This window comes from Martes martes, assembly GCF_963455335.1.
Source record: "Martes martes genome assembly, chromosome: 2".
Classification (NCBI taxonomy): domain Eukaryota; kingdom Metazoa; phylum Chordata; class Mammalia; order Carnivora; family Mustelidae; genus Martes; species Martes martes.
The window spans coordinates 112,105,065-112,130,805 of NC_137889.1; the positions used below are offsets into that span (position 1 = coordinate 112,105,065).

The 25,741-nt window shown below is 38.0% G+C and overlaps 1 protein-coding gene across 2 annotated transcripts in view; it reads left to right on the forward strand.

The window, feature by feature from the left end:
- ANK2 (ankyrin 2) overlaps positions 1 to 25,741 on the forward strand; it is a 226,624-nt gene that overhangs the window by 154,433 nt on the left and 46,450 nt on the right. For both annotated transcript variants that reach the window (XM_080796920.1, XM_080796921.1), the window contains 7 exons: positions 4,523 to 4,667; positions 10,552 to 10,654; positions 11,306 to 11,409; positions 16,286 to 16,321; positions 22,636 to 22,860; positions 24,378 to 24,476; positions 25,468 to 25,622. In XM_080796920.1, the coding sequence (XP_080653046.1) occupies positions 4,523 to 4,667; positions 10,552 to 10,654; positions 11,306 to 11,409; positions 16,286 to 16,321; positions 22,636 to 22,860; positions 24,378 to 24,476; positions 25,468 to 25,622 (867 nt within the window). The remainder of the gene's footprint in view (positions 1 to 4,522; positions 4,668 to 10,551; positions 10,655 to 11,305; positions 11,410 to 16,285; positions 16,322 to 22,635; positions 22,861 to 24,377; positions 24,477 to 25,467; positions 25,623 to 25,741) is intronic.

Sequence of the window (25,741 nt, forward strand, 5' to 3'; positions counted from 1 at the left end):
TTGTTTTGAGAGAAATATTGGCTATTGATCAAGAATATCTTTTATGGTGAGAGAAGAAGCTTTCCTTCTTTTAGACAGCCAAAAACTGTTTGAGTTCTTACCTGAAAAGTCTGGGAAATTAGGACATGTTAAACATTTTGAATAATGATGGAAACAAATCTGATTATCACAAAGATTAAACCAGCAGTGATATACTAAAGGAGTGTATTAGGAAGAAATTGGAAGGAGGCTCAGATATTTTGACAGAAGAGAAAACATTTACTAAACATCTACAAAGCTAGGGGCTTTGTCTCATTTAATCCCCAGAGCATCCACATAAGCTAGGCTATTGATTCCCCCTCATTTTTTTTTTAATTGAAGATTTTTATTTATTTATTTGACAGACAGAGATCACAAGTAGGCAGAGAGGCTGGCAGAGAGAGAGGAGGAAGCAGGCTCCCCGCTGAGCAGAGAACCCAATGCGAGGCTTGATCCCAGGACCCTGGGATCATGACCTGAGCCGAAGGCAGAGGCTTTAACCCACTGAGCCACCCAGGTGCCCCCCCCCCTTTTTTTTCAGGTGAGGAAAGGCTCACCTGAACAGGAGGAGACTAAGACTTAAACACATTAAGTAGTTTGTGCCACAGCAAATGGCCATCAAGTTGTGGGTGGGGAATGTAAACCCAGTGTGAGAGCCGTTATAACAGCTCAGTCAGATTATATATAAGTCCTGGTGGGACAACATGGCGGAGAAATGGAAGGAAAAGATAGAAATGGGAATTCAATCTGAGAGTATCGTACCGTGCAGATGAAAAATGCAGCTGCAAGTGTAATCCTGTACGTCTTCATAGGATCATGAGCTGATCCCTACCTTTGCTGACTCAGCTCCATGGCAGTAAGTTACATGGTAGGGCTCAGGGGGGATAACACTTACATAACTAAAATACCTGTAGAAATGTGACCCATGTGTCCCATATATCAAAGGTTTGTGTGCGGATGGTTTGTACAAACTTCTCCACCAGTTCTCTAGAATGATATGTACTAATGAGAGTCAAGAGAACTCCAGAATGGCTGAGTGTTATGATGAAATGTACAGGAACCATCCATTGTCTCCTTTTGTCACACTTCTGCTGTGAACACTTGACAGCGGGCTCCTCCCATCCTCCTCATATTACATGACAGATTCTGCATCCAACTGTTTCTTTCACTTTCTCATAAATAAGGGTAGCGTTCATCTTCCCAAATGTTAGCAAATTGGCCTTTTTTTCCCCCTGGAAATAATTTAGATTTATATCCAAACCAGATAATGCCTGTGGCTTGGTAAACCAATTCATAGAATTGATGTTAGAATTTTTTTCTCGCAGAAATAAACAAAGGGGGACCCCAACTTATTTGACTCATAAAGTATGCCCATATACAGACTTACCAATTACATAAGAGGAAGGAAGTAGTAGGAACAATTAAGTCCTACAAGTCTTATAATAAAATGTTTAACCTTGATTTGATCACTGTTTAGACACTGATTTTCTTTCTGGACTTTTTGTCATTGCTTACCATCACGAACATTTACTTTTGCCAAGTTATTTCACGTAGTATTCTCTTAATAAGTAATGTGTATTACTCCTTCATTCTCACTGTTTTTATTGCCCTCCATGACCCCTTACACACGAGCCTCTCATCTGAAGTAGCGTCAATCTCTGTCCATTAAAGTTGAATCCAAACAAATGATCATCTCCGATATCCTTCTTCAGTGACTCCTTCTCCAGCTTCACTGGAATTTCCTAGGAATATCACAAGAAATTACTACAAACTTGATGGTTCAAATTTATCCTCTCACAGTTCTGGGAGTGAAAAGTTTATGGTGGGATCATACTAACTGTGGATACTCTAGGGAAGAGTCTTTCTGGTGTCTTCAGATGTCCATTGGCTGTCAGTAATCCTTGGTGTTTGTTCCTTGGCTTGTAGACACATCACTCCAATCTCTGCCGTCCTGTGGCATTTTCCCCTGTGTCTCTAAGAACACTGTCATTGGAACTATCCAATGAGATGTCATCTCAGTTCTTACCTTAGATATATCTATAAAAGCCCTATCTCCAAGTAAGGCTCCATTCTCAGGTTCCAAATAGAAGTGAAATTTGTGGGGGACACTGCTGAACACACCACACCATCCTAAAGTGATCTCTTTCTCTCCTCTCATCTTTTTGGTTCTTAAGGTTGACCAACATCATGCATTTTGTGTTTGACTCTAGTGTCATCTGTAGATTGCTATTATTGTTACATCTTGCTTTGCGAGATGTTAAATTTTTTTTTGTTGTTTTTTTAAAATAGATTTTTTTTCTGAAGATTTTATTCATTTGAATGAGAGAGACAGAGAGAGCACAAGCAGGGAGAGAGGCAGGAAGAGAGGGGAGAAGTAGGTTCCCCACTGAGCATGGAGCCCAAGATGGGGGACTCAATCCCAGAACCTAGGAATCATGGCCTTAGCTGAAAGCAGACACTTAACCTTCTGAGCCACCTAGGCACCTCATGAGGGAACACTTTAGAGAAGAAAATATATGTAAGGGTGGGCGGGCACCCCTTAAACAACGTAATTTTAAAAACTTTACTCACGTTTTCCTTGGAGCCATCAGATTTATGAATATTTAAACAGTACAATTATATTTCTTTCTTTATGCTATATACATTTAAAAATATTTTTGCATAAATGAAATTGAGCTCGTATTTCATTGATGTGTCACATTTTTACCATTTTGTGTTAATAAAAACAATAGCTAGCAATTAATATATCTGGTGCTTGATTACAAATTCTTATGTTTTTAATTAATACACCTACTGTGTGAGATAGATTATTAGTATCATTCCCATTTACTAATTGTGGGAACTGAGGCTCTGGAAGATTAACAGGCCAGTAAATAACAGAATTAGAATTTGAAGCCAGGTCTATCCAATTCTGAAAACTCAACTTTTAATTAATACTCTGTGTAGCCTAACTCATTCTGCTAAAACTCAGTAAAAATCTGATGGTGTCACTGAAGAAGCCATGAAAATATTTTTAATGATGAGACTTATTATAACTGCCAAATGTTAAATGCATTGACCTTGAGAGAAAAATCAAATGGTGAATAAATTACATCTCCATTTATTGGAAGGTCTTTTTTTTTTAATCTGTCATTAGCTTTAAGCAATTTAGACAGCTAATAATCCTTTGATATATACCTGAGATCTTAAGATCATATATATAAACAGTGAAATGTCAGAGACATATCCTTCTTTTTTTTAGACATATCCTTTATTCTTTAGTGTTGTACCTTTATAAATTAGTGTTGATTTAGAACAATTACTTGAAACAAATGAGAATATAATAATGAATATTTAACTTAGTTATAGGAATGAAGTTGTCCTTCAAGTTGTCCTTTACATAGATCATCAGGCTTAAAGTGTGTGATTAGTGTCTGAAGGAGTCATCAAAACTAGTTTCTCTCAGCTGTATTATTTATTTCTCCATGTCAGTATGTTAATGGCATACAGCACGTCTCTGAATGAGATATTACTTATTCAGTTACCTGAAAAAGATATTGGTGAAAGTATTCTATTCCTAGTCACAGGCAGGGAATGTACCTTTAGCATTTGGGCTTCTAAATATGAGCTACCACACTTAGTCATCGCTTTCTGCCACTACCTGATTACTTAATTATCTTTTTTCCCCTGTCGTTCACCTTTGGGAAGCCACCTCGTTTCCAACAAAACATCCTTTTTATGCTCGGTAATATTTTTAAAATTGAATTCCAGGTTGTTTCTTGAAATGTCACAATCTGCTCACTTCGTTCTAGTGTCCTTTCCCTAATGTGCATATCTTCTTAATCTTATAAATCATATCCCTCCACATACTATGTCACATATTTGTTTTAGAGCAGTAGATGTTTCTTGTTGTTGTTGTTGTTAAGATTTTGTTTATTTGTTGGAGATAGAGAAAGCGAGAGAGAGCACGAGTCAGGGGGGCAGGGAGAGGGAGAAGCAGACCCCTCACTGAGCTGGGAACCTGAGGCAGGGCTCGATCTCGGCACCCTGGAATCATGACCTGAGCTGAAAGGAGACGCTTAATTAACTGACTGAGCCACCCAGGCACCCTGAGCAGTAGATATTTCTTAGCCAATGACATGAAGAGATTGTTAATGCCAGGCGTTAGGTACAAAATTATTGGAACTATGTCTAGAAGTTCAGTAGTCTACATAGTGGAATAAGTTAAGTAATACAGCTATAAACCAGCTATGGCAATAAAGAAATGAGTAAAGAAAACTGACCAATATTAAGAGAATTACAATTCAGGTCATTCTTTTTTTCTTGATAAGCAATAGAAAAATGGGCCAAATATTGTTTCTCTGAGTTTTAGCACTTGCTGGTTGCATGTGTTTTTTATTGGGTGTGCGGTGTTCCGGTGATGTAAGTGCTTTTCTGACATTTTTTCATGGTCTTCGCCCTATTTTGTAGTTAATATGACATTCAACAAATAATCCTTCCTCCGTCTTCCTCTCATTGCTTCAAGGTGACGACACAATGACAGGCGATGGGGGAGAATACCTTCGGCCGGAGGATCTGAAAGAACTGGGTGATGACTCACTACCCAGCAGTCAGTTCCTGGATGGCATGAATTACCTCCGGTACAGCTTGGAGGGAGCCCGCTCCGACAGGTAGTCCCCTAGTCCTGACCCTTGGTATCAGCCAGAAGGCAATGTGACCCTTTTTTATGATGATAATAAAAAAAAGTAGACATAATTAAGGATACTTAATAGGTACTGCTTGTTATAGCTTACTGCATCCTCGAGCAACTTGAAGTGCCCATTTTAAAGAACAGGAAATGGAGGACTAGAGAGTTTAAGTGACAGTAAAAGTCAGACGACTAGTAAGAAGCAGAGCAATAAGTAAAGAGCTCTTTACATTTCAGTATTGTGTTTGTAATCATTTACCACTTTTTTCTCAGGTGAATAAAAAGGACCATTTTACCTTACGGGTATTTTTGTTAGTGGTATAGATTCTGTGACTGAAAGGGTGTTGTGAAGAAGGATGAAAAGAAATGAATTCAGAAGGAAAGTGCCTGAAATTGACTTTCATAAAAAAGAATTAGACCCAACTCCTCCAAGATCTTGAATACAAAAGCAATCTGAGCAAAATCTGAAGGAGCACAGGTTTTATAGACAAATCTGAAGAGGTTTATGTCATATTCTGCAGTATAAAATTTCTGATTATTACAAACTAACACAACTGGTGTTTGTTATTTTTTGAGGCAAGCTGAATAAGAACATTCCATGGTACTTCATCAAAAGATGACTGCCAATTTAGGTTAACATATGGTTGTCCATACAGTGTAAAGTTTTTCAGTAGTCAGTAATCTTAGGTTTATAGTTTAAATCTGGGCTGTATTCTAAGATGTAATTAACATATTTGTAGTCTAAGAAATATATACCTTAAAGTGTAGTTAACTCTAAATGGATAATTAGCAAAAAAAATTTTTTCTTGGAGTTTTCCAATGAGCATCAATGCCTCTTTCTTTCTTTCTTTCTTTCTTTCTTTCTTTCTTTCTTTCATTCTTTCTTTTTTTTTTTTTCTAATGATTCAGTGTGCATATAATAAGTACCTTTCTGGGCTGGCTTGTGGTAGGTGCTGGAGGTACAGACATGACCGGACTTGATTGCTAAAATCATAGTTTGATAGGATGTGAGAGAAACTAGGCTAGTAGTACCCACGGAGTGTAACTAAAGCCCCAGGGCTCAGGCTTGCTAGAGGAGATGAGCCCAAACTGAGACACAGTGATGGGTAATGATGGTGAGGAAAATGTGGGGAGGGCATTCGAAGCCTTAATGAGATCATGAGCAAAGGCTCATGGTATATGAGAGAAGGACCATCACAGTATTGGTAGAGCATAGTGTGAAGGAGGGGAGAGCTTGTCTGCGTTTTGGATGGCTCCCTCTGACTATACACTTAAAGGATAAGTTTTAGAGAGAATTGTCAAAGGGCCAAACCTGGCAGTTACAAGCATCTGAAAAACTATGGCAGGAATATTAGCTGAAGCTGTTAAGAGAAGACTTGACCTTTAACCTTAGTGGTAGCAATCATGGAGAGAATTTGGGAAATGACAAATTTGTGAGCATATCTGTGAGGTAAAAGTAGCCAGATTTGGTGATGGATTTCATGGGGTGGGTGAGGAAGAGGAAGAATGTTTGATTGACCCTTTGGCCTCAGTGACATAGATGGAGGGTAGTCCTTGGGGTCAAGAGACAGAAGAGGGAGCCACTTGAGGTGAGAGTGGGGGGACTGGTGATGGGACTGGTTTTTTATATACTGGGTTCTGACATACAGATAGACTGAGGCATCACAATCTAAAATTTCTAGGAAAAGATTTCAGATTTGGAGAAAATGAAATTTATGGCTTTAAACAAAGTCATAATAATCTATAAATAATCATATCACTGTCAGAGGGAAAAAAAACCCTTCATTTATTTCCAGCATGGTCTGTTTTATCAAGTTCTTGATCTGATCCTTTTTCCTTCTTTGAAATTACTAGGTTAAGGAAGATTTAGAACAATACTTTCCATAAAACAGGGTTCATGGTTTGATGATTCTACTTAAACTGAACACTTACCAGCATGTAAAGATGGGGTATGGAACAAACAAGCCATGGTCTGTTCTCCAGGTCCTCACTAGCATTTCTAGAACCCCAGATTGTATTCATGATCTCCAACATGGAATTACAGGCAACATTTCATTTTCATGGATTTCTTGTTTCACTGATTTTTAAAAAAAATTTCTTTATGCAATTCAATGGCAGTTTTCTTTTTTTGGTAACCATTTTTACTTTTCGTTATTTATTTGGTATGCTTTCAATAGTACCATGCCCAGGTAGGTATTAAATAGCATGAAAACACTGTGACACTTCCTGGATACATCCACATTTCCCTGCTCACTGTGCAACGTGTGTAGTATGTGTGTGTGTATATGTGTTGGCAGGAGGTGCTTATATTCTAGAATTATGGATTTGTTCTCAAATTAGGATTTTTACCTATTGAATTGGGTAACTGAGCTAGAAGGGTGAATATATTACCGGAATACAAGTCTGTGACAAGACTCTGGCCCGACTTTTACTGTCACAGCCCCACCTTGTGGTTGATAAAACATTAGCATGGCTTCCCCAAAGGAACCTGTCTGTGTATGGTTGGAGATGGTAGAAAAACCATTCTGATGCCTAAATTTTACATGAATGCAGGAGAACAAAAATATGAACAATTTAATGTAAATTGATAAAAATATATCCAAGTTCTTATTATTTAGATTTGATGTCCATTTTATTATTGCTTACAAATTAAATTTAGTGTAAAATGCTAAGTATCAATGGGCCACAGAAGGTTTTCCATGCAATAAGCAATTGAAATTTTTAGATATTCACTAGTTTAATAAGGTTCAAAAGCTTCATTAATTGAACCTCTAATACCACAGCTTACTAAGATAGTGATTATTACATTTTTTTATGAAATTATTGACTACCTATTATGTGTCCATAAAGTAGTTTACTATAGTGCAGAGAATTAAGATTTAAGACCATAACTTTTGGCACAACCCTTCATTGAACAGCACATACAGACTTATACTCCTATAGATATGTGTTATTATGAATTTATTAACTGAATGGGATGACCTCTGACTTAATTAAAAAAAATGTATTGGATCGTAAAATATTTAACCTTGTTTCTAACGTTTTAAGTCAGGATAGAAAATTTTTTACCCAGAGACTTGACTTATTCCCGATGTTTCGGCTGATCATTATTCCATTACAGTAATTTCTCTACTGCTGGAATATTCTAACTTTATTTATTTAAGTAAATTCTATATATCAGAGAAAAGAGCAGTTAGAAACTATAAAATTGATTAAACATCCAATTAGCATTTTAGAAGGCAGTAAACAGTAAGCCAGTAACACAGCAGTAGAGATAGTTAGGCACAGTTCCATCTCATTCCTTCTCCCTTGCTCCCTCTCTTTCCAACTTTTCTCACTCCCTGTCTCCATATCCTAATATTTTTCTCTCTCTACCCTAATCTCCTTTTTGGTTGTAAGTCAACTCTTTCTTTTTTTCCTTCTCCCTTCTCTTTCTTTTCTTTCTTTCCTGTTGGGACTTTAGGAAGGACAAAAAATAACACCAATACCTCTTTTCCCCTCCTGATTCAAACCAATTGAGAGAGAGACCTGGGTATCAGGTAGATAAATATCAAAAATCCACCTTTATTACTGGCACATTGGTTGCAAAATACAGCTCTGTGCTTGGAGCCAAACGAGCTCTTTCATACCTCATTCCTACAGAGACAGACATCCACCCAGCTATGGTCTCTCCTCAAAAGTGGCAGTTGGGACCTGGCTGCATTTTTTCCAAGTTTAGACCTTTGCAGTGGTGGCAGTTACGTCACTAGGCAGTTATGTCAGTGGCAGGGTCTGTACTTGCTGTTGTGAGCAGGCATGTCTAGTCCTATACCTCAGTGCCTCTTGCTGCTTTTCACTGTTCATCCCTATCAATTTAGCCCCTTTGCATGTATAAAGTTACAGTTTGGATTTTTGAATCCTAAAGCCACAGATAGAGATTCAAGGTTAGGCCAGGGTCAGTCCTAGCAGCCTGCAGCCTGTTTATGAAGTGCACCATCAAAACCCAACTGCACACCTGTAAAACCAGCCCCAATATCGATTGGCTGCCAGGATGGAAACCTCTGTGGCTGGGCACACGAAGGCATCTGGGCGGCCCCAGCCTTGGCTGCCGGAGCCTCAGTCTTCTCCAAGACCCTATATAACATAAAATAGTGAGTTACCAAGTTAGATTTAGATACCATTTCATTATAAGCAAAGATTTGTACAGGATCAGTCAACTCCTTTAATTCATGTCACTTGCCTTCTAATATTCCAGGTCTGTTTTGGGGACATAAAAACTACAGCTGGGGGCGCCTAGGTGGCTCAGTCGGTTAAGCGACCTCGCCTTCTGCTCAGGTCACGGAATCCCAGGATCCAGTCCACATCAGGCTCTCCGCTCAGCAGGGAGTCTGCTTCTCCCTCTGACCTTCCCCAAATCTCATGCTCTCTCTCTCACTCTCTCTCTCAAATAAATAATAATAATATTAGAAACATTTTTAAAAATATTTATTTAAAAAAAAAAGCTACAGCAGAACAGGAAGGAGAAGGCCCTCAATTACTATGAATTATCTACCAAATGATGATTTCCTCAAAGATAATGGAAGCTGGCTATATTGACACCTTGTAAAAATGACAGTATACAGCTTACAATATTAGGTCTATTTGAAAAATGAAAATAGCTTCTACTAAGAAATATGCTAACCTGACGCTTAGTCCATAATTCTACAGTGCTTCACTGGCCAAATACCCACTAGCTGAAAGTAAATGAAACTTTGCTTCTATAAATATTGTGAAAGCTTGCATATCTTTTTCCCTATGGGCTTTGGGCTACTATTTTGAATGTGGATATTTAATTCCTGGACCAATACAAATAAAATACAGCTTCTGTGAGACATCAGTCTATTTGTCATTTGATCGTACAAATTGATTAGGAAGGAATGAATTGCACTTATGCAAATGTCAGGTCTTGCCCATCACATTTGCATCTATAATTCAGAACTCAGAAATTCCGACGTATCCAAAATATAAACCATTGATTCCCAAGGCCTAAATCCCATGTTGAAGCCAAGCCTCGTTTTCGGTTGTGTCTCCGGCAGTTTGTTCCTGTGCTGACAGATGTGTCTGTGTCCTGGTTTGGTGCTTAGATTTGGTTTCTTGCGCTCTTGCATCTTATTGCCACGGCAACCAGCACTCTTTGGTGCCTCACTTACCACCCAGAGGACGTGCAAAGGGAACAATGCTGCCCTTTGAAATAGCATTGTTGGAGACACCAGAGACAAACAAGAGGAACTCCACTTCCGCAGGAAGCATGCCTCTGGCCACAGTTCATTTCACTCTGTACCTTCCAGGGGAATGCACCCGCGGGCAGTCGCTCGCAGTTGGAGAGGAGGGGAGTGAGGCATGCAGAGAATGGAAAATGAGCGAAGAGGAAACCCGTGCTTTCGTTCTGTGCTCTCTGAGGGTGGTCTCGTTCCCCCCTCATATTTTTCTTAGTTGCAGGGAGGTTAACGTTTAACACAGACTGAACCAGTCTATTCTGGCATAATTTCCTGTGTGAATCTCTGGTCCTGGCAGTAAGTGAGCTACAGTTTGCTGGTTTCAGACATTTCTGGGGAGAAAATAAATCAGATTAGAAGTATCAAATTTTAACTTCTGGATTCCCTTGTGCCCTTGCCATTGAGTGCTAGGAACCAGTCAAAAGATGTGTTCCTTTAGTTGTTGGACAGAGAGGTAGGGCGACACAGAGACCTGTGTTTCCTTCTCCCACGGTTGCAAGTTGTGGCCCCCTGGAAGTTGCACTGTTAGCTAATAGCACGCTTTTTTCACTCTCCTGCTCGGCTCATCCTTCCATCCTCCCAACCCTGCTCCTGCTGTTGGTATATGACTATGGCCTCCTGCCAACCTACCAGCCTCCGATCCTTCAGTTCCGACAGGTCTCACACCCTGAGCCATGCCTCTTACCTGAGGGACAGTGCCATGATTGACGACACAGTTGTCATCCCCAGTCACCAGGTACGTGACTTTTTACTTTGACGTTTCAGCTTTCCGGAGAGCTTTCCGACGGTACCCGTTGCTGGAAATGTCCAGAGAAAGTTTTCCTGTCTGAAAAGAAATCGTCTTAATTCAGTTGACAAGCTGGGATAAGAGTTGGAGGGCTTTTCTCAAGTGATATCTATACGCTACTTGTTACTTCAGCTAGACTGAATTCTTCTGTGGAGGTTAGATGTGAAAATGAGTGTCTTTCTAAAAATCTCTGGTAAAGGAAAAAGTGAGATAGGGTGCATTGAAGGTAGGAAGTGAAAGGTACCTGTGAAAATATACCTTGTATTTAAAATTGGTATCTGTTATTAGAAAACCATTAGAGATTGTTATGGAATATTTTAATCTTAGATGTGATTTTTATCAGTTTCGGCTGGTTGGATATAGAGAAGTAGATGGGAATACCTGCTCTCTGCCAAGACGATTACACAAATGTGGTCTTACGTTATTAGTATAATTTAAATAGCAATGTGTTATAAAAGATACGTTTTAATGGCTTGGTCTTATATTTTTAAATGAAAAGATGGTAATATCACCTTCCTGTGATACCACTTTTTAGAGTTCATTATATTTTATTTAAGGGAAGGAAAGTATTTTTATTAAATCCAGTGCTCTCTGTATTAGGTGTCAACTCTAGCCAAGGAGGCAGAAAGGAATTCTTACCGTCTCAGCTGGGGCACTGAGAACTTAGACAACGTGGCTCTTTCTTCCAGCCCTATTCATTCAGGGTGAGTAAATCAATATTATGTATCCAGATCAAGAGGTAAAAAGAGATGAGCGTGAAAATAACAGCTTTGTCCAGTAGCTTTAGCTGATGGCTAGCTTACAGGGGAAGTGACCTTTGTTTAAACTTGTAAATAACAAAGTTTTATCCAGTGTGGACTCTACCTACACAAATGAACCAGCAAAAAGGTTAAAGTCAGCATAGAAAAACTGACTGTTGTTTTAAAATAACTAGTAGAATTGCATCAGACAGCTTGCTCACTAACCAGAATAAACCAGTGGCCTCCTTACTGTACACATTTTGTCTTAAAGACATCTTAGAAAGAGGAGCAGGATCATTTGGTTTCTAGAAAGTTCTATCTACTAAGATTAACTGACTAGTTTAATAAATGCCTTTTCTCACATATCTGTGCATTTAAAATAGTGTTTATAGAAGTTTGAATCACACAAATATATAGAGGAGTTTATATGCTGTTTGAAGTAGGGATATGTCAAAAAAGACAACCACTTAGCTTCTCAGCCACCTTCTAAAAGTCATCCAGGTAATATGTATATCACTACTAAAGAAATGCTGCCTGTTCGTATAAACTCATGAAAAAGTAGGACTTTGAGTTAATAATTTTAAACATACTTAAAGAGGTTTTGTAAGGTGTAAGAATTCAATTATGCAGAAAATAATTTTCTTAAGGAGTTTCAAATTGTAACCCTCTTGACGATTGGGTTTTCCCTGACATTTTGGTAGTTTCAACCTGTGTAGTAATTTTATTATATATAAACTTTGAAAATTTTTTTCACTTAATCACTGTCATTTTCATTTTTAAAAAGCCCCACTTTTATTTTATCTGTGCAGTACTTTGATTTAACTTACTATCTCAAACTCTTTGTCCATAATCCCCAGAACTATTTCGAGTATTAGATCCTTTCTTGTTTTTATTATTCTAAAATATTTTCTCAGAAAAACATTTAAAGATACCTGTCACTGAAAATTTGGGACCTTTTAGTCTAATTTTCTACTACAGGCTCCTAGAATATAAAATTAGTCATACAGATACTGAAATTAATCATAATACTCTTTTCCTTGTTAAATAAGTAAAAGCCAGTATCCTGATGCAAGAGTCATTTCAAGGGAATAAAAACCAAGTTAAACCTCATCCAAATTTACTAACATATTTTTAGATATAAAATGAAATAATTAAAATCTGACATCTATACATTATTCTAAAAGCATAACATTGCATTATGCTACTAAATTTCTCAGCCATCCTAAGGGGGGAAAGAGGCTTGGACCTACCGTATCAGAGGATAATAGAATCTAGAAACCATAATAAAATATTTGAAGACTGTATCGAGCCTACGAAGTGACAAGATTATTTTAGGCAAAGTGTGATTAACTATCAGTGGCCGAATTTGCAAGAGTCAAGGTGTTAATGATAATACTTCAGTTTTCGAAACAAATACTTTACTTTAAAAAAGGAATTTCTTAGAATCTTTTAACTGCTGAAGGGCAATAAAATACTCAGCTTAAGTACATCGATATGCAAACTGATTGTATAAAATTAGATAAATGCATAAGCAATTCTAGTTGATAATGATGAAATAAGAGCATCTAGTGGTTAGAAGTTAACCACTTGTTGAGATAAGGGTCTTTAAATTCTTCATCTGTAATAAACCAAATTTTTTATAAACTTCAAACATGACTACTGATTGTAAATAATTTTCAACTCTGGCTGTACATTAGAATCACCTTGGAGCTTTAAAAAATATACCCAGGCCCCAACTCAAACCAATTACATCGAATCTCTGTTGCTGGGGCCTTAGCACGGGCATTTTCTACAAGCTCCAGTAGTCCAGATATGTGTGTTTTATGTATTCACCACACCATTAGAAAGGAACAAATTTGCCTGATAAAGCTTTGATTATGGGGGAGATCTATGTAATTAACATATACCTAGTTCTTTCAAAACATTTTTTTTATCACTTCCATTCACTTATTTGTTCTTCCCACATTGTTGAATTCTACAAAGTACCAAACGTTGTGCCGGGCAGTAAGAAAAATAGATAAGCAAGATCTAGCCCTTACTTTTAAGAAACACGCCTCTCTGGAAGATAATTTGGAAGATAATCCGTGGGAAAGAGATAACATGGTGGTTAAGAGTGCGCTTTGGGGTTAGACCAGTCCTGACCCTGACACTCAGTATGTGAAACTGGGCAGGTTATGTAAAATATCTGAGTTTGTTATATTATGGACCTCATAGAGGAGGTTTATGGATCAAATGCTTCTTAAATAATTAGCATTTTGCTTAGAAGAGTAAGTACCCAATAGATTATAGCCATTAGTATTTATAAAACCCTCATATACATCTTCCAAATCCTTCACCAATTCCAAATCAGTTAAGCAGAATGTATTCTGAATCGTCTAAATGACAATACCACTATAGTACAATTTATAATAGTAACTTTTTTTTTAAAGATTTTATTTATTTATTTGACAGACAGAGATCACAAGTAGGCAGAGAGGCAGACAGAGAGAGAGAGGGCGGGGGAAGCAGGCTACCTGCTGAGCAGAGAGCCCAATGTGGGGCTTGAACCCAGGACCCTGGGATCATGACCTGAGCCGAAAGCAGAGGCTTTAACCCACTGAGCCACCCAGGCGCCCCAATAGTAACTTTTTTTAACCCGGTATTTTTATCAGGTAATCTGTCATCTAGTGGGGTCTCTAGAATTTGAACACAGTGCAACAGATGACTCTAATGGGGTGAATACTTACGCTAAAAACACAAGAATTTTGAGTGTCATGGTATTTTAAAGCTACCATGATATTAAAGTATATGAATAACTTTCATAATATCATCTAATAATGATTTCTTTTTTTCAACTTGTTCATTATACATGATACAGCTGTGTAGTAGTAGTTTTTATGTATTTTTTAAGGAACTAAGTTTTTCCTTAATTAATTGGGAGAATTCTTAAGCCACTTCAAAATCTGCCCAAAATGTAAGAAATAAATGATTTTTAGACAGAGGAGATAACACAGTCAGCTTTTTTATGCACATGCTACTGATTTTGTGTATAATGCTCTATTTGATTCCATAAAGGGATTTTTTGAGAAATAGAAGACACAACTTTTACCAATAAGCAGTATTAGTAATTTTATTTTTCCAGTGACTACAAAAGAGTAGGTATCAATGCTTTAAAAAAGTCTGTTCTGCCCAATTTATACAGCCAATATCTGGCCAGAGAAAGGCTGACAGTAAAAATTTTTGTTTTTGTTCTTTGGATTGTGTTACTGATTCACAATCTAATCATTAGTCATTTCTAGCATCCCAGTCATGACCATACCAACATAAGCTTGGGCAAGAATTTGAATTTTATAATTCTTCTCCATTTCAGATGTGCATAATGAATTAACAAATGAAAGGCACAGTTTCTAGTAATAGTTTTGTGATTCACTTTAAATGTTATTATTTCAGTGGTGTTATTTATATAGTTCCTTAATGCCAGCCGAGTGCCAACAATTAAATGCCACTTCATGATGTTATGTTACAAAATATTATAGTAACTAAAAGTCCATAAGAAAGTGGTCTTTTAAAGGACTTCTTTTTCATAAAAACATGTTGACAATTTTGCTGTGAACCTAAAGCTACTCTAAAAAAATTAAAGCAGTTAAAAAAAAAACCTGTGAAAGCAGTTAGCTCAAATAATGGAAGTTGATCTTAGAAACTCAAGAAAGTCAAGACTGTTTCTCATTTGACAGTATTAATATTTATCACATACCTAGATCAGTTAATTTAGTTGTTTATATATTTCAAACACCCTAGTATTTTTTAAGGTACAGGAAGGTAAAGTCCTTTGGATGAAGAAAGTTATTATTTTTTAAGATTTTATTTATTTATTTGAGAGAGAGAATGAGCATGCATGAAAGAGGGAAGGGCAGAGGGAGAAGCAGACCCCTTGCTGAGCAGGGAGCCTGATGCGAGGCTCCATCCAGGAATTCCAGGACCATGACCTGAGCCAGAAGGCAGTCACTTAACCAACTGAGCCACCCAGGCGTCCCAAGGAAATTATTTTTTAAGTGTCAAAACAACTGTTTTGTAAGGTTGAATTTCTGGTCCATTAAGCATGTATCCTTTTGTATATTGTCAGGTGCTGAAAATGCAAGTGAATCGTATGAAAACTTAGAGAGGGTTTTGCAGAAGAGCAGAGTTGGGCAGAAGAGGCATGAAAGAACTGTAAAGTGGGATTAGACAATATGATTAGTGAGGACGGCAAAGCACAAAGCAGGGAATGAAAGTCTTGAGAAAAGCACTCTCTGTTTGCATAGTTTTTTGTTACCTACTAGGAGGTAATTCATGTTACCTGCTCTACCTTAGAGTAGATGCTACTGTTTGTAATGGAAGCTATTCTTTAAATTGTGCCCCTTCTGTTTGCATTTCTTTGGTAGAAGCCCAAAAGGGCATTACCATTATTTTGAAAGTATTAAAAAAAGTATGAGTGAAAAGTTTGGAGACAAACTATGTCCATCAAATCGAAGACTCGGTGATGTTCAATGTAAGAACCCTTGATGTTTTGTAACCTTGTGGACCCTTAAACTTGGTCACATGGCCTCCCCCAGCCGGTATTGAATAAGGCTACAAATCCAAATCCAGCGATTTTATCATATCCCCAGTTCCCTCAACTGGGAGTCACGGTGAACCCCCATACCTTGCTCTTCTCTCCGCATTTGCATAGAACTGTATCTCATTTGTATCTCCATCTTTTTTTCGATGAATACTGTATTGGTGTATAAGTAATATATTTTGGTTGAAAGTCACTTCTGATTTCCTTCTTTATATTTCACTTTATCCATTCCTTCTCTGTGCTGAAGTATCTGTTCTGTTGCAGCCGCTCCTCTCCATGTCTTGATCGTGACAACAGCAGGTGAACTTCTGCATAATTCCTTCTCTGACCATGTGGCCTCCCCCTCTGCCCCTTTCACCATCTCCTTCTGCATATACCCCATCTCAGGATGCTTTAGTGTGAAGATACCTAGCCAGAGAAAGAGACAGATTTATATTCTCCAAAGTGTGGCCATTGGTGAATTCCCTTTCTCTATGGTGGAAAGAAAGTGGGTACTTTTTTTATCTCTTTGGAAATCAGGCGGGGTTGCACCAAAATTAATGTAGACCTACTGTGAAAGCCTGTTTTGGCCATGGGTCTCCATGTCTCCATTTCTTTTTGTGAGAAAAAGTACTCCATAGAGCTGAAGAATGTCATTTCCGGAAATTATGCAAATTGGGTGAGCTATTTTAAAGTTCCCTTAAAGGTTATGATTTTAAGTGTCACTTAGCAGGGTTTGTTTGTTTGTTTGTTTGTTTTTAAGCTATATTCTAGGTGACCCAAAGGCTGAAAGTTTATTAATAGTGCCTTTCCTTGCTACTACAGCTTTAAGTGAAACCTTTTGGTATTTTGGAAATTGTGCTATAGGGTGATGCTACTCAGTGTTCTAAAAATATCTATTCTTTATATTTCAGTAAGGTTATTTCTAACGGTTCTTATCAGACTGCTGATGCTAGTATTTTTATTATACAGTCATGTACCATGATGCTACAGATCGTCTACAGATAACACAATTTTTATTTTCTACTTTTGGAAATTTTGTATCCTTCCTTTTACTTTTTCTGAAACACACACCAAATATTATGTCTCTGTACATGAACACAGTGGATGATAAATAATTGGTGATTTTAACAAACTAGAGCCAATTTTTTTCAAAGCGATTTTCCATCTGTTTTTCAGTCTAAGGAATTCAGAGGACGAGGAAAGAATTAAGGGAATTACAGAGGAGAAAGAGCTCATGATGTTTTCTCACATAAACCCAGAAATCAGATTTAATTTAAGGTCCTCTTGCTATGTGTATGTGGATCACTGAAGCACCCTGAAGACTTTTTTTCCCCCTATTTTCACCCAATAACTAACTCTGAATGCTGTAATCTCCTCCCTGTCCCCACCCCATGGTCCTGGACGAATTAAAAGTAAACCTAAGGATTAGTAACTTTTGGGGTGGAGGACGTTGTCCTCAAAAAACCAGAATCATTGTTTTCTGCTGCCTCCTCTGAAAGCATGTACCTGTTTAGCTAATCAAATTGTGTATTTGCAGGCAAATCATCTGCATAATAATGGTGGACTGCTTTTGCTTTTTACTCTTTTTAAATTGTGATAACACTGTATTCTCACAATTTAGAAAAACGTCAATAAGAATTTCTATTTTGCATGATTGCTGAATTTCCTTTGGAGAGTAAGATACGCAATTAAAGCTGAGTATATTCTGTGATAAATTTTGTCTGTACAGTCTTCAGTCAGTGTTGAGTGCAATGTGTGTACATATTTTCTGCAAAACTGTTCGTTGACTGTTTTAACCGTACAGCAAAAATAATATATTTTTCTTGGAGTAAAAGCATTTTGTTTTCCAAATAGAAATCCTTACAGAGCATCTGACAGTCATGAAACATTTCAGGAGGTTTCCTAACTTTAGTTAACAGGAAATGGCACATAGAATTTTAACACCAGATAACCATAGAGTTTATTTGGCCCAAGTCTCTCATTTTGTGGATGAGAAAATTAGAACTTGAAGACAGGAAGTGACTTGCTTGATGTTACAGCAACAATTCAAGACAGAGATCGATTTAGTGATAGCTGGTATCCAGGAGAGAGCATGGTACTTGCCGGATTTTGTGCTCTGTGATAATAGTACCTTTATAGCTTACTTAAATAGTGAAGTTCATAAACTAGTAAAAATTCCACTGTCATATTAAACTGCTTTAGCAAAGTTCCCAGTTCATTTTAGATATCCGATAAAAGTTAGTTTCTTTCTTTTTTAGGTATTGCACTGTAATTTTTAAGACATTTGAAACACATAAAATCATCTGGGTGTAGGGCAAGGAAAGTGATGGGAACAAGCATTTATTGAATTATTATTGAATTCTAAATGCTTTTCCCATGCATGGTTGAATTCTCACTGCACCCTTAGTGGTAATATTATGATTCTCCCTCATCGACAGACGAGGGAGGCTTCATTCTTCAAGCTCACAAACAGCAAAGCTGAGCATTAGTCCCTACATATATCATTTCCTCTGGACGTATTTAATTACATGTTTTTACTTTAATTCCGTTTATCTCCAAATGTTTGCAGGTTTATCTTGTCCCCTTTATAATCTCCTGAAGAGATGAGAAAATCATATTTACTTAATCATCTCTAGTATGTGAGCTGATTCATCTCATGACTCATAGCTTCCAGCCCTGAACTTTTTCCTGTGGTACAAAAAAGTAAATGGTCTCTTACAGCCTGTTTTTTACATCGCAGAATAACCTTACTAATTCCACCACCTATCCAAATCGTGAAACCTTCTGATATTCTGGTATTTTTAATAAAAGTGTTCAAATGCTTACCCAGTTGTATATTATAGGCTATTGGGATTGACTAGCATGGTTTATCTAAAAGAATTTCCATTAGCACTTGAATCATTATTTCTCTTATTCCCTCTTATTTGAAACAAATCATTCTTTTAGTGTACAATTCTGTGTATTCACCTTTTTTGTTAGTTGTTATCCTGTAATTACATTATTTGAGTCTGATTTCTATGGAGTATTTTCTTGCTGAAACTTATAAACGTTTCTATTCATTTTGGCAACTAATTTTCAGTTCTTTTTTCTAATCTTTCTGTTTCTCTCTTGACCTCTTCCTCTTTTGCTTTCCTCTCAACCCTCCAGCCTCTGACTCTCTCTCACTGCCTCTTCCTCTCCCTTTCCATCTCCCTTCTGCTCCCGCTACTCTCCCTTCTTCTCTGGCTAAGGACAATTCTCTTACTAGAACTTGTCACTTTTGTTAGTCTGTTAGTTCATTGAGAAAGACACAAAGGCTTGTTTTCTTTGGAAATGTGATTTTGCTTTTCTCTGAATTATGCAGATTGGCACCTTTCTTTTCCCAATTTGCTGTGATTGGGTGCAGTATTTAAGTATTACTTTCCAGATCTAGAGGATGCTGAGACCCTTACAGTTAAATATATCTACTTGCAGATTTCAGTCTTTAAATTCTTTTATTTTGATTTTCCAACCTTTTTTCTTTCTTCATGAAATTTTCACTCCTAATGGAATTGTTTCCTCTGTTATATTTGAACTCTTGATTTTTGGTTGCTCCCATTTTCTACCAATCATCTGTCAGGGGAAATAAACATATTGAGTCTCTCTTTTTTTCTTTTTTTTCATATCGGGTCTCTTATTTGGGAGCAGGAAAAGACCTGTAGAAGAAGAATATTTAACATTGAGTATAGTCCTTCCCAAAGATTCTGCTATTTTTTGAGCTGAAATATCAGAGTGTAGTAATTTGAATGAGTTCTGACTGGATTGGCTGTCTAGAGACCAAACAATTAAATTACCTTCAATTTTGCTGCCTTTTCTCTTTATTAGAGATAAATATATACAACTTCTTACAACTTGCTCTTTCCATCCTTCCATTCATTCACTTATTCAACAATTATTTATTGACTGCATACTATGTGCTCCATGTACATTGTGCTAGATGCTGGGGGAACGTCGGAAGAACAAGGTCATGGCCAGTATGGTACTTACATGACTCCTGTATGTGGTCATAATTCACTTATTGACCAGGAAGCAAAGTAATTCTGAGTAAGCAAAACCATCTTGTGAAACCTGGGGCTTAGACTGTGAGCTACTTGGCAGGAACCATTATGTTTTCACTTTCAGTATCCTCAGTTCCATGCAGGGCACCCACCAATAGGAGGGTAACAAACATTGCATGCTTCTTAGACATGGGAAGGGAAATTATGGAGTAAATGAGAACAAAAGAGGATTTCAAAAGGAACAGTCAGTGACACAAAATCAGAGAAAGGAATCAAGCATATAGTTATTGAAACACTGTTACAGCTAAGAACATAGCTACTGTCACTCACTTTTTTTTAGAAGATGCACCCCTAGAAGTCATTCTCCATGTTTTTCTAGTTGGGGACATCATATAGGCCGCAAGTCATCACTGGAATAAATAAAATGGAAACGCAATAGCATATAGCATAAGTGTGAAAGCTTCCTAAATGCCTTCAAAAGGTAGAAAAGCTGGTAAAATTGAGTAGATGTGTTATAATAATTTCTTAGGAGTTTGGGTCCCTGTTTTGTTCATCAGTGGTGACAGTAATCAAAAGATGAAAAAACAATTAGGGGAAGTCGGAAATACTGAAACGCATCTCGAGCAGCACTGATCAAAACTTAGTGTCTTTGCCCCTAGTTTTTATAAAAATTGACATTAATAGCCTAGTCCATTCAAAACAAATAAAATGAAAAAGAAACTTTTGTATTCATCTAGAAGTGTTATCAGTTTTTTCCCATCCTTTTGAGCAATACTACCTTTTAAAAAACTAATAGAAATTTTTTTAAGAATCCATACTTAGACTAGTAATAAGAAAAGCAACCAACCTTTTTTCATTGTGTTTTAATAAAGACCAGAAACATCCACTCTTGAGTACCAAACCGTTGATTATACTCCCCAGTTTTTGCCCTATGCTAAAAACTTAGAAGGCTGGTGTGAATGGTAGTTCTAGGCTGGCTCCTGCATGCGGGAAGGATGGTGACAGCTCTTCTCGTGGTTTCATTCTGCATGACGGGCTTCAGGAAGGCACTCGGGCTCCTCTGCATCCATTTTTATTACTAGCAACAGGATTTCTGTTTAATAGCATGCTTCATGAGTTCTGTGTAGTGCGATGAAGAAGATGCTAACATATTTTTCATCACTTGTCTAAAAATAACATCAATGTATTGTGTTTCTCTCCTATAACTTACTTGGATAAAATATCTTCCAAATGTTTTAAATGTTGTCATGGATGCAATATCTAGATGTGGTGAATCTGATGTAGTTCTTGGGCTGGTTAAGCTCAAGTAGATCTGTAATACACCTGTATGTTGCTTTCCTCTTTGTTTGGTGTATAAAATCTTGCAAATGCGATGAAAATTGAGAGAGACCATAATGTAATCTGTATAAGGGTATATACACTGTTCGTTTGTGTCTTCGTGTATATGTGTACAAAAGTCAGATTGCCTGGTTTAATTTTCACTCCTTGAGGAAGTGAGTACCTCCAAGACTTTAATGAGTGTTAGGACTATCAGAGTGACAAGAAGTCGAACTAAACTCTATCAGGATCCATGAAGACCATCACACAGGAAATAACATGAAAGTTTAAAACTAATCCTTTCTCTTGGTACACTTAAAACAAGGAGTCACTTGGATTATAGTTCTTTTATGCATGAACAATTAACTTAGTAAAATAACAAAATAATAGTGCTAGAAGCCTTTACATTTCTAAATTTTTAGCTGTGATTTTCCACATTGAGATTTAGTATAATTTGGGGAAAATCATGAGGCACCGATCTCTTCCATCAGCCTGAGCCCAGGGTTTCTTACTTCAAAACACAGAGTGGAGAGGGTTTATAATCTCACTTCCTGCCCACCCCATCTTTGCTTCAGTTAGACCAGGATGGCAGAGAGCTTCCTACTTAAGAACTGAAAAAGTACATGTCAACCAGTGCTGATTCTATCTAAAACATTTAATTTTTGCTTTTCCTTCTCCTTGAGAATGCAGTACGTTAATAACCTGCATCCTGGGTGAGATGATGTTGGAGCAGGATGTGTGAACATGAACTTGGTCTTGGGAGAAGGCCTATGAATCTTTTTTTTAAGTCCTAGAATCATATTAAAATGGGTTGGGCAAGATACAATTTTGAAGAGTCAGTTTGGATTAGTTTAGAAAAACTGCAGTTTGGTCTCTCCTCTACTCTATCCTTCCATTATTTCGGCATGTGGATTTTTCAGGACACACCTAGACAGAAGCAGAGGTCTTTGCATTTATAATGAAAGAAGACTCACCAGTGTTCATTATATAATTTTATTCCACTTCCCAAGTCAATTGGACAGATCTTTAATTCCCAGTTTGTATTTAATATCACCATTGTCAACAAAAACTAGCAGAATTCTTTAGGTACAGATCAAAAGAATGCAAAAGCTAAAACAACGACACAACAGAAATAAAGGCATTGGCATAAAGTGAAAGAACTCTTAAGGACAAATAGTGTGCCACCATGCAAATAAATGAAAAAGAACAAAGAATTAGGAGAAAAAATTAACTCGACAAAGCTCGACTGTCTGCTTCCAGCATTTCAAAACGCAGCTCATCTTCTATTTTAATTTTTAGTTTCCTGGTTAGTTTTATGGTGGATGCCCGAGGTGGTGCTATGCGAGGATGCAGACACAACGGGCTCCGTATCATTATTCCACCTCGGAAATGTACTGCCCCAACTCGAGTCACCTGCCGTCTGGTCAAACGCCATAGACTGGCGACAATGCCGCCGATGGTGGAGGGAGAAGGCCTGGCCAGTCGCCTGATCGAAGTTGGACCTTCCGGTGCTCAGTTCCTTGGGTAAGGGTTTCTGCTAAACCTCCCACTTAGTCACCGGTGAGCTTGTGTCCTCTACATGAGATCACTAGGATGGAATGAAACAAGGTACGTCGATAACATTATAAAAGAAGATTGGCCCCTGCGAAATTATTTAAAAAATGGGAAGTAGCACCTCAGTGCTTGACGCCAATCACATGCCTCTTATTTTAAGGCATTAATGAGTTCGACATTCAGGTGAATTATGATTCCCTCTCTTTGGATAGGACAATAGCTGCTAGGCTCCCGACGTGAATAATCATGTTTTAATTGATGGTAGGTATTTTTTGTTGTTGTTGTTCTTAATTCTGAGACACACATGGTAAAGTCCTAAAGAAAAAGTACTACTCTATTCCAAACATACATTTAAAGTCCTGTGTAGTTACGAAACAGGATGATTATCTTTGGAAAGCAGCGTTGTCTTTATAAGATATCCAAAAATTTACTCCGTCTGATGTGTCGTTTCTGTGATCAAAATTGCTATCGAGTCTTAAAATTATACCAACAGTCTCTGTAGTTGTAGTTTTCATTAAGACAACAAAATCAAGACCGACTTCTGCCAGGCTCATTTTAGCAATTTTGAGCAGGGATTGGCACTTCTTCCTTCCGTTTGTAAGACTGCTATTATATATGAAGTGGTGTCTCAGTGTGCCAAGAAATGACTGGCTACTGCTGAAAACCGACAAAAGGATCAAGTTTTGGAGGGGGACGAGTTTCAAAATATTTTGAAACAAATCAATTGTATTTAAGTCTTGTCATATCAAGTCTTTGTGCTCAAAAATTGAGAGAAAATCCTACTAATCATGAACTCTTTGCCAGTGTCGTTTGGGGGAGAGGATTTGCTTTAGAACTTGGGGAAACGTTCTAAAGCCTTGTAATTTGGAGCAAATGATTAACAGGTTGCTGCAAATTATGTTCACACCTGAAAAGGGTGTCTGTATCCCCCAATTATAGAAGCCACCTCCCATGTCCTCCTAAATGACCAGAGACTTAGAAGGAGCCTGTGAAGTTCTGGGTAACATCGGAAATGCCAGTATGGTTGGAGTAATTGCCCAACAATCCCTTTCATCTTCTGTACCAGGCCCTTTCCCCTCCCTTATGCCCACGTAGTTTTAGGCTTTTTACTAAACTTCACATCTGTTGAGGAATATCCATGAAAACATCTGCCCTCTCTACAGAGTCAGAGTTTTTATTATATTCCCAACAGCTTTGTCTTTCCTGTGGAGCACATTTTTTGTTTATTTTTTTTGGCTCGTGCCCTGGCAGTGAACGTAACTAGGGACAGATCCAACAACACCTGAGTGTCTCCTTCCACGCGCCTCCATTGTACACTCTGGGTCTCAGTTCGTTGCTCTTTGTGACCAATGGAGGGGGCAGAACCAAACGCAGTGTGAAACCAAACTTCACCCTGTTGATCAGCCGGTGACGCCGGGGTTCTGTGGAAAACAATACCTGAAGCTTACTTATGTTCTTTCTTTCACTGCTGCTTTGGATGTACTCAGTAAACTTCACCTGCCAACAGCTCCTCCCCCACTTAATGAGGGAGAAAGTTTGGTCAGCCGCATCCTTCAGCTGGGGCCTCCTGGAACCAAATTCCTTGGGTAGGAGTGACTTAAAACAAATTGATGGCTGCTGGCCCCCATTCTTCTCCTCCTTCTGCAATATGATTTCTCTTTTTGTCATTGTGCCCATGACATGTCCCTCCCTATGATTTAAATTCTGTATAACCTATCTTTAGTGGACCATTTCTGACCCTTGTGGTATGTGACTTTTTATTTTTGAGTGATGTTTTTTATACCTTTTCCCTTAAAGTGCTGTGACCTTCATTTTCGTTTAAAGCATGAGATCTGCCTAGTTGTACTCTGTGCTAGTTATGATGTTGTTATAAATAAATTCGAAGTCTGTATCAAAGCAACCTGGACTGAAAAATCAAAAGCCTCTATAAGTTTTGAAAGTGAATGCGACCTAAAAACTTCAGGGCTGTGCATGTTCTGGATCCTGAGTCTAATAGGCATGGGACACAACTGGGCTGTCTGCTGAGGTGCTCAGTTAGGGCCACACTGTGTACACATGCCTATGGTTCCCTTGAATGAAAAAAAAAATAAGCAAAAAACCATGAGTGCATGTCTCTTTAGTTCCTGAGTAGTTAACCTTCCTGACATCTTTTTGTTTACAACACATCAAATTATGCAACATTTGAGCCATTTTCCTTATCAAACCATTTTGTCATCTGCACCTTGTAGAAAATGTTTTAGGAGATTGGCACACATCATGGATATGCATGCATATTTCTTTTGGTTAAATGTGTTATACTTACATTGATCAAAGGAGAAGTTCCAGAATGCCACATGCACTCACAGGGAAACATTATTTGGCTTAAGGTAGCAGCATGTCCCTAAGGATTGGTGCCCCCGAGGTGGAGTGCTACTGTGTGACCATCTCCTAGCCAATGGGCTCTGAAGGACAGCCTGCTATGCCCCGTCCCAAGAAAGAGAACAATTCCAGGTCACTTTGCAACAGACAGAGTCAAGGTGCTTGTCTTGCTGTCGGTTAGCTCTTGTCCACACTGAGTGTTCTGCCTTGCCGTGTCAGGCCTGTGATCGTGGAGATCCCCCATTTTGCTGCCCTTCGAGGAAAGGAGCGGGAACTGGTGGTCCTGCGCAGTGAGAACGGGGACAGCTGGAAAGAGCATTACTGTGAATACACTGAAGATGAGTTGAATGAAATCCTTAATGGCATGGATGAAGGTACTTCGTATTAAGGGTTTTAAAAGAATTCTAAAGAGGAAGAATTAAAATGATCTGTTTCTTTCTGATAACCTAGGGTGGTGTGTATGTGTGTGGGGCGGGGAGGGGAAGTGGGTTTG